At 52.5% G+C, this 12,474-nt stretch overlaps 1 protein-coding gene across 1 annotated transcript in view; it reads left to right on the top strand.

The window, feature by feature from the left end:
- PIP4K2B (phosphatidylinositol-5-phosphate 4-kinase type 2 beta) overlaps positions 1–7,621 on the top strand; it is a gene marked incomplete at both ends in the record, with an annotated part of 32,097 nt that extends 24,476 nt beyond the window's left edge. Inside the window, 7 exons of the mRNA XM_080712154.1 lie at positions 390–542; positions 1,616–1,762; positions 3,075–3,113; positions 3,774–3,887; positions 6,058–6,316; positions 6,668–6,771; positions 7,541–7,621. Coding sequence (XP_080568280.1) covers positions 390–542; positions 1,616–1,762; positions 3,075–3,113; positions 3,774–3,887; positions 6,058–6,316; positions 6,668–6,771; positions 7,541–7,621 — 897 coding nt within the window. The remainder of the gene's footprint in view (positions 1–389; positions 543–1,615; positions 1,763–3,074; positions 3,114–3,773; positions 3,888–6,057; positions 6,317–6,667; positions 6,772–7,540) is intronic.
- Between the last annotated feature and the right edge of the window lie 4,853 nt (positions 7,622–12,474).

Genomic DNA, 12,474 nt, shown 5'->3' with positions numbered 1-12,474 from the left:
CTTAGGCTCTCAGCAACTTAGTGAGACCCTGTTTCCAAATAAAACATAAAATAGGTCTGAGAGTATAGCCAAGAGGTAGAAAAGTTCCTGGGTTCCACCCTCAGTACCACCAAAAAAAAAAAAGAAAGAAAAATAGGGCTGAGGGTATAGCTCACAGGTAGAATGCCCCTGGGTTCCATCCCCAGTACTAAAAGAAAGGGAGGGAGGGAGAGAGGGAAAGAGGAAGGGAGGAAGGGAGTGAGGGAGGGAGGAAAGAAAATAAGGCTGGGGGTGTAGTTTGTTGGTAGAATGCCCCTGGGTTCAATCTCCAGTACTGCAAAAAAAAGAAATTAGAAAAAGGAATACATGTGCCCCCTCCCCAAACCAGCTGCTTTGTCTTGGTCCCTCAGAACTCAGTGACACGCAGTGCCCCCATCAACAGCGACAGCCAGGGCCGGTGTGGGACACGTTTCCTTACCACGTATGATCGGCGCTTTGTCATCAAGACGGTGTCAAGTGAGGATGTGGCTGAGATGCACAACATCTTAAAGAAATATCACCAGGTATGGTGAGTCCCAGGCTTGGGTAGCAGAGGCTGGGCTGGAGGAGGGAGAACAGAGTGCTGGTGGGGCTTCTTAGGGAGGGCTGGGCCTTCTGGTAGTGAGTGGCGGGTGCCTCCTGATAACCAGGCAGAGGCCTCTCCTCCTGTCATTGTTTCTGCGAGGCAAAATGTCTACTTTAAATATGAGAAGGCATATCACTGACTCAGCCCCAGTTGAACAGCTGTTTGTTGTATGAGTTGGGAAGTTTTGGAACTCTGGCACCTGCCTCACTTCTGAGAGGTCCCGCTGGGGTGGCAGGGTTGCTTCCTTTTCCGTTCCAGTTCTCCACTCATCTGGAGGAAAGCAGGGCCTGCCGTGGCAACATCTGGTGCCTGTGCTAAGGTTCCCGGGGCTTCTGTCCAGTTCATCAAAGGAGTGGCAGAGGGAGCTTCCAGTCTCTGTTTGCAGCAGAAAGCCTGGGGCGCGGCAGGGAGAGCTTTGGCATGGAGCCATTCCATTTGTCCAGATGGCTGGACCCCTCCCCTTCCTCTCCAGCCCTCTCTGCCCTTTGGCTTTCCTATATCAGCTGGCAGAGGCCATGCAAGGCCTGGGATCCCGTTGCAAACACAGTCTTAGGTGGACTCCCAGGGGCTCGTGCTGCCCTCTCAGCCGTCCTCACTGCCATCATCTGGGCGGGGTGCCTGTCAGTTGTGTAAGTTCGAGGAACCCCGATACTCTACTGAGCTCGCTTTGTTTTTTTCTTTTCTTTTTTCTTTGTGTGTGGTACTGGGGTTTCTGGAAACCCTTCTACCTCAGGGCTACACTCCCAGACCTATTTTATACATTTTATTTGGAAGCAGGGTCTCTTAAACCAGCGCGGCTTGCTTCTAACCTGCGCGATCCTCCTGTCTCTGCCTCCCAAGCGCGGGGATTACAAGCGTGCGCCACCACGCCCGGCTGCAGATCTCACTTTGAAAGCCGCTGCTCCGGGGGTGGCTCCCAGGGAGCTGAGAGTGTCTTAGATTGGGCGAGCCCGTCGGTCCTGGGCACCTTCAGTTCCTTAGCCTTCCCTCTCCTCTTGGGTCCCATTTTAGTTCATAGTAGAGTGTCACGGCAACACGCTTTTGCCTCAGTTCCTGGGTATGTACCGACTGACTGTGGACGGCGTGGAAACCTACATGGTGGTCACCAGGAATGTGTTCAGCCATCGGCTCACTGTACACCGCAAGTATGACCTCAAGGTAAAGGGCTCTGTGTTTCCCCTGCTGTGCTGTCTGGGGCTGAGGGGCTGCGACCGCAATGTCTGCATGCTGGGAAGCTGGAGCACATGCGTTGGGAAGGACAGGTGACTCAGAGTCAGCATACCTGATTCTTGGGGACAAAAGCTCGGCTGGAGTCCAGGAGGCAGTGACAAGAGGTTATTTTGGGGCCTGAATGTTCCTTACCAGTGTAACAAACACAGGATAGCGGGATGGGGTTCGGCGTCCTGCACGTCCTCTGGCCTCTGTCAGGGCCCTGTGGGGGGGCAGCAAAGTGCATTTCTTTTTATTGTGTGTGTGGTGCTGGGGGTTGAACCCAGGGGCATTCTACCTCCAAACTACACCCCTGCCCTAGTTTTTATTCTTTATTTTTTATTTTATTTTATTTTATTTTTTGGTGGTACTGGGGTTCCTGGAAGCCCTTCTACCTCGGGGCTACACTCTCAGACCTATTTTATATTTTTATTTGGAAACGGTCTCCTAAGCCTGTGCGCACGGCTGGCTTTGAACCTGTGCAATCCTCCTGTCTCCGCCTCCCAAGCACGGGGATTACAAGCGTGTGCCACCACGCCCGGCTTATTCTTTATTTTAAAACAAGATCTCACTAAGTTGCAGGAGGCCTCACTAAGTAGCTGAGGCTGGCCGCAAACCTGTGATCCTCATGTCTCAACCTCCCAAGTACTGGGATTACAAGCATGCGCCACCACGCCTGGCTACAAGTGTATTTCTGGACTTGGAGAAATCTGCACTTGGGCTGTGGAGCAGGGTGCCCCGTGCTTCTTGGCTGGGCTTCCTGACTTTGGTCACCTACCCTGGTGCAGCCACACTGGTTTCCTTTGCATCCCTGCAGGGCCTGTGCTCCTTCCCCGCCTCATGGCTTCTACCTACGTCTGAGCTCAGCTTCCAGGAAGCTGGCCCTGCCACTGCCTGTCCCTGGCCCAGCCCTTCCCTGTGATCTCTGCTCTCAGAGCGTTGGGCTCTCCTCCCCACAGCACTGTAATGAAGGAATGCATGCATCGCCTGACACCTGCTCAGTGTCTGTCCCCTGTTAGAAAGGACATTCTGAGAGGCCAGGGACTGGGTGTCTCGGTACAGTTCTGTCTGCTGAGCACCTGCCGCGTGTCTGTACTTAGAGCTCGGTAGGCGGGCCACGGCAGAGTACGCGGACAGCTGCTGCCTGCTGCCCCGGCACGTACACAGCCTGTTTCCATTCACCTGCCTGCTCTCCCAAATGTTGTCTGCTCAAAGGAGTTTTCCTCAGCTGAACTTCTCTTGATGGCTCTTGTCCTTTTAGGGTTCTACGGTTGCCAGAGAAGCAAGCGATAAGGAGAAGGTATGCCGGCGCTGAGCAAGCGTGTAAGGGTCGCTTGGAATCAGAAACACCTACGGTTGGCCATCTTGCCCCCCACAGTCCCTCACCCGGCTCCCAGACATGCAGCCCCTGCGTCGCTAAGCACTTGCCCATCCTCAGCTTAGCCTAGATCACGAGCCTTTTTTTTTTGGTGGTACTGGGAATTGAACCCAGGGGCATTCTACCTCTGAACTACACCCCCAGCCCAACTTTTTATTTTTTATTTTTGAAACAGGGTCTCACTAAGTTGCAAAGGGCCCCACTAAGTAGCTGAGACTGGTCCGGATCTTCCTGTCTCAGCCTCCCAAGTACTGGAATTACAAGTGTGCGCCACCACGCCCGGCTCTAGACTTCTTTTGTTTGCTCTTGCTGTGTTCTTGGGATGGAGACAGTTTCCTAGTCATAAACCAACTCACATCATCTAATGGCAAAGTCCAGGCTCAGTAGAAAAGGATCCTTTGGTCATCCTCCTGTCTGACACACACCATGTGTTTGCCATCCCTGCTGGTCCACAACCTGGGCCTGCACCTCCTGTGCTGGCTGAGCTCACAGCTTTTCCCTGCGCTGCTCCTGCCCAACAGCTCATGCTCCCGGGGCAGGCGCGGTGCCTCCCAGCCTAACACTGCTCTCTCGCTTTCCCAGGCCAAGGACTTGCCCACGTTCAAAGACAATGACTTCCTCAACGAAGGGCAGAAGCTGCACGTGGGAGAGGAGAGTAAAAAGAACTTCCTGGAGAAGCTGAAGCGGGATGTTGAGGTACTAACCCTCGGAGTCCCCTCACCGCTGGAAGAATGGGATTTAAGTGAAAGAAGGGCGGTGATGTGGGCAGCGCGTGTGTTACATCTGAAGCTCGTGCAGTGCACGTCCCATGAAGTGCACGTCCCATGCATGCACATCCCATGCAGCGCACTATGCTCTTGAGTGCTTCTCCGCGTCCCTTCACTAGTCCATTCCCATACCTTCTGGGGGGGCCCCACGGGCGGGGCATCGTGAGGCCTGTCACATCGGCACACTGAGCGTCACGCTCGGGTGGGCTCAGTCTTGCGGCCGTGGTGAGTGATGCTGCTGGGAGCACAGGTGTTGAAACTTTGCTAGGAAGCTTTTCTCTTGTGTGTGTCTGTGTGCGGTACTGGGGATGGAACCCAGGGGCATTCTACCTCCGAGCTACACCCCAGCCCTATTTTTTATTCTTTATTTTGAAACAGGGTCTCACTGAGTTGCAAAGGGCCTCACTAAGTAGTAGCTGAGCTGTCTGTGAACTATGATCCTCCTGTCTCAGGCTCCCAAATGCTGGATTATAAGCGTGCGCCCCCACGCTCGGCTCTGGTAGGACGCTTTTCCGTTTTCGTTCCTTCGTTCTGTCTTTCATGCTCTGATATTCAGTTGTCCTGAATTTCTCCTTTTGAAGGTGCCACTTTCCTTTACCAGAGAGAATTTGCTCATTTCCCAGCCTCAGGGCTTCTGTGGTTCTGGGTGTGTTTGGGACTGTGCATAGCGCCGCTCTGGTTCTGTGACGACATGCCTGCTAGCCCTCTAGCCCAGTGGTTGGTCTGCCAGTCTCTTGGTGTTGCGGCTCTGTGACTATGGCCAGGTGTCTGGCTTGGGGCCACTGGTGACTCGACTCTTATTCTTGGCTAATTTGAAATGCCAGCTGGCCAGCTCCTTCCTGCATCATCCCCACACTGCGTTCTTCCCGAGCCATGAAATCCTAAGTGAGAAGACTGCATAGCACTCGTTATCAAGGGGGCCACAGTGCATGTGGAGGGGCCAGCGTCCTCCCCTGCTCTGCACAGCCTCACGAAACCTTAGGGGAAGGTAGGAAGGTAAGAATGGTGGTTGGAGCCAGGCGTGGTGGTATGTCCCAGTACTTGGAAGGCTGAGACAGGAGGATCACAGCATGGAGGCTCTTAGCAACCTAGGGAAACTCTATTTCCAAATAAAAAATAAAACAGGACAGGAGGTATAGCCTGGAGATAAATTGCCCTTGGGTTCACTCTACACTTACACACACACACACACACACACACACACACACACACACACACAGTCCTAGGCCCAGCCACTACCTTGGCTTTAGCAGTCAGCACTGGTTGAGAGCTGTTTAGAGACACCACTGTGCTGCGTCTTCTCTCCAGCCTCTTCCATTGAGCCCTAGTTTTCCCTGTGACTCACTGTAACCTCAGTTGGTCCCAAACCATCCTGCGCTGCTGCTTCAGTTTCCAGCCTCCGCGCCTTCCCGCGGGGGGCTCTTGCACCTTCTTGGCTCCCACAGCTTCTCACCCCTGTCCAGTGACCACCTCCCAGTTGGACATGCACTCACTGGGGTAGAGCCAATATCTTACTGTCTGTTTTTCAGAACCATGTGTAGAATCAAGTTGGAAGGAACCCTTTTAGCATGGTGACATATTCCTTTAATTCTGGCACTTGGGAGGCTGAGACAGGAGGATTGCAGGTTAGAAGCCAGCCTCAGCAACTTAGTGAGATCCTTTATCAAAACAGAAAATAAAATAGGGTTGGGAGAGTAGCTTAGAGGTAGAATGTTCCTGGATTCAATCTCCAGTCCCCCAAAATAATAATAAAGCCGGGCATGGTGGCGCACGCTTGTAATCCCAGCGTTTGGGAGGCTGAGATGAGAGGATTGAGGTTCTCAGCCAGCCTCAGCTACTTAGTGAGGCCCTTTGCAACTCAGTGAGACTGTTTCAAATATAGAATTAAAAAAAAAAAATAGGGCTGGGGTGTAGCTCAGATGTAAAATGCTCCTGGGTTCCATCCCCAGTACCACAAAAATAAATAAATAAAAATAATAAAATTAAAAATAATAATCCCAGGTACCAAGAGGAGAATAAAGAGACTCATTTTCGCCTCTCCAGATGCCACTAGATGCCCTAACTTCTTCCTTCCATCTTTCCATCCCTCGCCTCCCTAGTTCCTGGCTCAGCTGAAGATTATGGACTACAGCCTGCTGGTGGGTATCCATGATGTGGACCGGGCCGAGCAGGAGGAGATGGAGGTGGAGGAGCGGGCGGAGGAGGAGGAGTGCGAGAACGACGGGGTGGGCGGCAGCCTGCTGTGCTCCTACGGAACGCCGCCCGACAGCCCTGGCAACCTCCTCAGCTTCCCCCGGTTCTTCGGTCCTGGGGAATTCGATCCCTCTGTTGACGTCTATGCCATGAAAAGCCATGAAAGTAAGTACGAGCCTTTGCTGCCTGTGCACAGGGGCCCTCGCCTCCGCAGGGCGTGGGGGGTACCTGGGCCGTCTGCACCTCCACCATTGGTGGCTAGCTCTGCCCAGTCTGCCTTCTGGGTCCTGCGCGGGGTCACTCCCAAGAGCCGAGGCCTGGGGTTCCGCTGTCAGGCACCCTGGGTGGCTTGGGCACAGCTCTGCCCACATGCATACTGTCCCGTCAGTGTGATCAAAGATGAGGATGCCAGGGCTTCCGAGGAGCCCTCGGTCTCAGCTCAATGTGATGGGGAGGGATGAAACTCATGAAAGAGTACCAGCAGCTCTTCTCTCTGCCACCTCGCCCTCCTTTCAGGTGCCCCCAAGAAGGAGGTCTATTTCATGGCCATCATCGATATCCTCACGCCATATGATGCTAAGAAGAAAGCTGCACATGCTGCTAAAACAGTGAAACATGGGGTAAGTTCTGTCCCCAGGGCTAGCCTTCGGAGCACCCCCAGGGCAAGGCTTGGGCCTGCCTGCCTCGCGTTCCCTGCCAGCTACCTCGCTCTCTGTCTCTGCCAGTCTGGGCGGCACGCACAGCTTGCTTATCCCCCAGGCCCAGTTCACTGGCCTCGGGCCGCCTGCTCCTTTCCCCTGGGGCTGCTGGGCATGTTGTGCATCTTGTTGAGTGGCCAGGAATAACTTTGTTTACAGCCCACGCTGTTCCCCAAGGCCTGTTTCCCCACAGGCTCGAAGCTGCTGTTCTCCACACAGGGTCTACCTGAGACAGAGATCAGGACCTCGCCCCCCTTGCTTCAGTGCAGACCTGGGCATTTAAATCAGAGGAGGGGCCAGAACAGTTTTTTTTTTTGTTTTTTTTTTTTTTTTTGCGGTACTGGGGATGCGATCCAAGGGCATTCCATCTCCAAACTACACTCCCAGCCCTATTTTTTTATTCTTTATTTTGAAACAGGGTCTCTCTGAGTTGCAAAGGGTCTCACTAGAGGCTATCCGCGAACCGTGATCCTCCTCTCAGCCTCTCAAATGCTGGGATTACAAGCGTGCGCCACCACGCCCGGCTTCCAGAACAGTTCTGACACATGTAAAACGCATCTTAAGGTGGCCTGCCCAGTGGGGGGAGTGTTCATCTCTGATGCTGAGTCGGGAGCTCCTGAAGGACCCACGGTCTTCCAGGTGCAGCCTCCAGGTCAGAACAGACTGACCTGAATCGGCCTCTGTGTTACAGGCAGGGGCCGAGATCTCGACTGTGAACCCCGAGCAGTACTCCAAACGCTTCAACGAGTTCATGTCCAACATCCTGACGTAGTTATCTTCTACCTTCAGCCGGAGCCAGAGTGGGTCGGGATCGGGAGAGGATGTCTATGGACTACGAGTGAGGGTGGGAGCAGTGAGGGGTGGGAAGGTTTCAAGAAGACTGCACCCTGTGCCACTGAGGCAGCCCTGGCTGGGAGGAGGGCTGCCGCACGCACATGCGCACAGGCTGCCACTCACCTGTGTACCCTGAGATTTTTGTCTCCTGTTTGATCCAGGTTAAAAAGGTACCTTGGTTTAAGATACCTGGGGGCTAGGTGACTGTGTGAGTTTATTTGGGTTTTATTCCTGAAATTTCATTGCTCCAGGTTGCTATTTATAATGATGTACGTCATCATCCTGGCCACCCCTCCCAGCCCTGCCCAGCTCTCAGTTCCCTTCGGTTAAAGAGGCGCCCAGAGGCCCTGCCCAGGGTCTCACTCAGAGCACAGCTCTGATGCCAGCAAGGAGAAGAGCCAGGCACTACAGGCCTGCGCGTTGGCTCTCATCTGGATTAATTTAATAGAGTATTCTGCATAATGTCCTCCACCTTCCCACCTTGGATTCAAGTGAAACGTTGCATTTTTACTCCTCCATCCTCTTCTGCAATGCCGTGTTCCCAAGGGAGCACTACAAACTGACACCCGACATCATGGATCAGTCAGAGACCTCAGGGGAGCCGGTCCATCCTCATGGGATCATAAGGGACGAGGGAACTGCCTGGCTCTCAGGAACCCGTGCTCATCACCCAAGCCTCGGGCTTCAGGTGTCCTTGGAGTTCAGATGTCTTCACTACCAGGCCTGCCTCCCACTGGCTCAAGAGGAACTAGAAAGCACCTTTGGATACATCAGGACTCTTGTGTTTAAGTGGTGTTTTCCGTTTGAGAAAACCCCAGAAACATGCGTATCAAATGAGGTCTTGTGAGCGCCATGGTTTCCTTCCTTCTGACCCCCAGTGCCCTCCGTGTCGGTGGCCGGCTTGTTGCCAGGGCCTGAGCTCTGAGCGCCTGGGTGCTCTTTGCAGACTCCTCTTCCAGCCCCAGGCCCACCATGGTGGTACTGGGCTCCTGGGCCCGTGGCTTCTCACTTGGACAGTTACAGTGAGCAAGGCGTCCTCACTGTCGCATGGATCCAAGCCTGATGCTTTTGTGTTGCTTGAGGATGTGACGGGAAATCCAATTTGCAAGCCAAGGCTTGGGTTTGGCCCAGCCGCGGGGCTGTTCCTTCTTGTCCCTCTAGATTTGTGGCAGAAGTACGGCCATAGGCTTCCTTGGAAGGAGTGGCACCCTTCAGGACTACAGCGCCCTCGGAGCCTGCCGCCGGCGCTCAGAAGCGAGCCACACGTGCCCCGACCATCCCATCGGAGCCTGGTCTGCTAAGCGGGAAGTGGCCTGGTTGCTCTACGTGGGGGAGGCACATTCCTACATCTTCCCACCCCTCACTGGGGATTTGGGATGGCAGATGGTAAAACTTGTAGATAAACCCAAAGATGTGAAAATTTGGTTTGTGGAACCATTTTGAATGAATACATGGTTTCCTGTGGCTCCTTCCCAAAACTTACCAAGTTTAGCACCTGGAGCAGGAATCGGTGCTCAGTGGCTTCCTCACAGCATTTAGGTCAGAAAGGAGCAGAGGCATCCTTGGACTTCACTGGACTGCCCAGTTGGGTGGGAGCCCTTCCTGGAGAGGCAGATGGGGGCCAGACCACTGGCCCCGTCCAGGAAGGGCACAGGAACTCTGAGCGGCAGCAGGACCACTGAGTGGCCCGGGAAGCACTTGGAACCGTGTGGGTCATGGACAGAACAGTTTTGACTTAGGAAAGGGATTATGTAGGAAAAATGTTTGGACTTGATTTCCCCACCTCATAATCAAGAGTGAAATTTTGGATCTGCTCCCAGTCAGGCCCAGCACCTCCAAAGCTTGGAAGGCTGAGCCCCGGCAGCCTCCACAGCCTGGCCCTGCAGCTCCTCTGCACCCGGTCTGCTGATCATGTTGCCATAATGTGTATGAAGTGTCATGCAATCTTATCGGTTAAAGCAACTACCAGGTATCTAACTTGTTTAACATTGCGTTTTCGTGGTTTTTCTTTTTTAATATATATATGTATATATTATATATATATATATATTGTTTACATTTCAAGAGTAGCATTCTGTTTCAAATGCTCTTTTTGTTTTTCTGACAGTATTGTTGATTGGGTCAAAACATTTGAGCTGTGGTTTGGTGGGTTTTAGATTTTTTTTAAAGGTCATTCTCTGTGCTATCTTCAAAACCTTGGGTTTGGCCCTCTAATTCCTTTGACATTCAGATGTTTAAAAGCTATTTATCTTGGTTTATACAAGTTTTCTTTCTCTTCTTTTTGTAATGATAAAGATGTTCTATTTGGCTTGCAGTCCGAAAGCAAACTGACACCGCCACCCCAGTTTATCTGCTCTTCTTTTCTAAGTCCCACGATTCTCTTTCTGGGCAGCAGAAGGCATCTGAGCCGAAGTGACTGCCCCACCTTACTCCATCCCCCACCCAGGGCCGTGAAGAACAGCTGGACAGTCTAATAGCGTCCGACAACAGTTTTGGGTCTCCCAAGAACAAAGGCATTAGGAACAGGGACATGGCCGATTGGGTGAGGCCTGGGTTGGGTAAGGGTAGGATTTCTCTCCCGTTCTTTCATTTAGCCACTTATGGGGTCACATCCAGTCACAACTTCTCTTGTCCCATCCCTTTCTTTCCCGAAAGTCTACAGCTGAGAAACCGTCACCTCTCAGCCGAAGTGAAGGGTGTTCAGAAGACTCCACTGGCAGACCACTAGATGACAGCCTGGTCCCGGGCTCCTGTTCGTTAACCACTGGGTCTCTGTCCCCCAGCACACACTCCTTCCCTGGGCCGGTGGCTTAGGGGTACAGGGCAGCCGGGAAGCAGTGCTCAATCTCTCCTTATCTAGCTCAGGGGTTACTGGTCTGTGGCTGGCGCCATGAGTGGCCTCCATGGCTGTTCTCAGTGGCACAGTAAGTTCCCACTTACAGGCAGCTCTTCTTCCTTCCCCTCTTCCTCCTTTACTCTCTCCTCCCCGTGCTTCAGGCCTGAGCACATCCCCCAGTAGTACTCAGGGCAGGAGACTAGACTCCGGCCCTGGAGCCTTCCCCTCTTCACAGGCCTGCCCTGGGGAGGTGGACCAAAGACCCAGGACTTTCTTAGTATCCACCCCGCCCCCACCCCCATTTGTCTTCACGTCAGGAAAGAAGTGTCAGCACTCTCCAGCATTTGAGTGCTCGAGTGCTGGGGCAGGAGGGACCGTGTTAAACCCTCACAGCTCAGGCCTTAGACCTGTGGCTCCTCCAAGCCTAGAAACTTCCTCTCTGTGACAGCGGTGTAGAGGGGGTCCTCAAAGGGCAGCACACTCGGACGTTACCCAACCCTGCCAGCCATCTGCAGGGCAGTGCAGGGCCCTGGCCCTCCGAGGTGTACACTTGTGAAGAGTGCTCCAGAAGGGGAAGGGGACTCATTGGCCCCCATAGTTCTGCTGAGATCCCAACAAGGAGGCTGAGGAAACTTCTAGAAGAGCCCTGCCCCTGTTCACAGCCACTCTGTCTGTGAGGAGGGGGGAGCCCGCAGCCTTTAAAGAGAGGCCCAGCGCTGCTCAGCACACATAGCGTCAGGTCAAATCATTGTAAGCAAAAACAAAAAAAAAAAATGTGAATGAAGTTTGGAGTCACTTTTGGGGGAAGCAGGATACACTACCACCCACCACATGTGTGACTTCTCAATTTCCCACTGCAAGTACCATTTTTTAAATAGGAATTTTCAACCCCCTGTGCTTGTCTCATGTCTACTCGAAATGGTTCGAGAACCTGTTACTGTTTTAAAATGCATGCATGTTAAGATGAATCTCCAACCGAGAAAAAAATAAAACCCGAGCTTTGTGTACACCTGGTGTGTGGGTCCTTTGAAATGCTGCGCTTTTTTTTTTATTTTTATTTTTGCAGGTCTGGGGATAGAACCCAGGGGCATTCTTTTTTTTTATTTTTATTTTTATTTTTTGCAGTACTGGGGATGGAACCCAGGGGCATTCTACCTCCAAGTTACACCCCCTGCCCTAGTTTTATTCTTTATTTTGAAACAGGGCCTCACTAAGTAGCTGAGGCTGTCTTTGAACTGCGATCCTCCTGTCTCAGCCTCCCAAATACTGGGAATATTATAAGCGTGTGCCACCGTGCCTGACTTGATTTTATTTTTTGTTTGCAAACAAAGTCTCACTAAATTGTAGAAGCCCTCACTAAGTTGCTGACACTGGCCATGAACCTGTGATCCTCCTGTCTCAGCTCCCAAGTATGGGGATTACAGGTGTGTGCCACCATGCCCAGCCCATTTTACTTATTTATTTGGAAACAGGGTCTCACCAGTTTGCTGAGAGCCTAAGTTGCCGAGGCTGGCTTCAAACCTGATGACTGATTCTTCTGATTCAGCCTCCCAAGTACTGCGATAACAGGTGTGTACTACCACACCCGGCTAACTACCCTTCATCTCTGAATAATATTAACTGCCTTGGCTCATCACTCTGCATAGGACCTAGCACAGAGCAGGCATTTGACAGTGACTTACAGGTTACCCCACTGGTGTATCAGTGGAGTAGAATTAAAGTCAAGAAGGAATGAGTAGGATGACACTCGGCAGCCTGTGCGGCACACGCAAGGCCCAGGGTCCCAACCCCAGCACCACAAAAGAAAGAGACCTGCAGGCTGAGCTAAACCTCCAGTAGCTTGTGCACTACCTAGGTGGGGACAAACAGCTGTGGGAAAGCACCAAAGACAAGCAGGAAATGAAAGAAAGGTTATTTTATTTAAAAAAAAAAAAAAAAAAAGACCTGGAACAGGG

This window comes from Muscardinus avellanarius (genome assembly GCF_963383645.1).
Source record: "Muscardinus avellanarius genome assembly, chromosome: 16".
NCBI classification, from domain to species: Eukaryota; Metazoa; Chordata; class Mammalia; order Rodentia; family Gliridae; genus Muscardinus; species Muscardinus avellanarius.
This window is presented reverse-complemented; position numbering and strand designations above follow the sequence as displayed.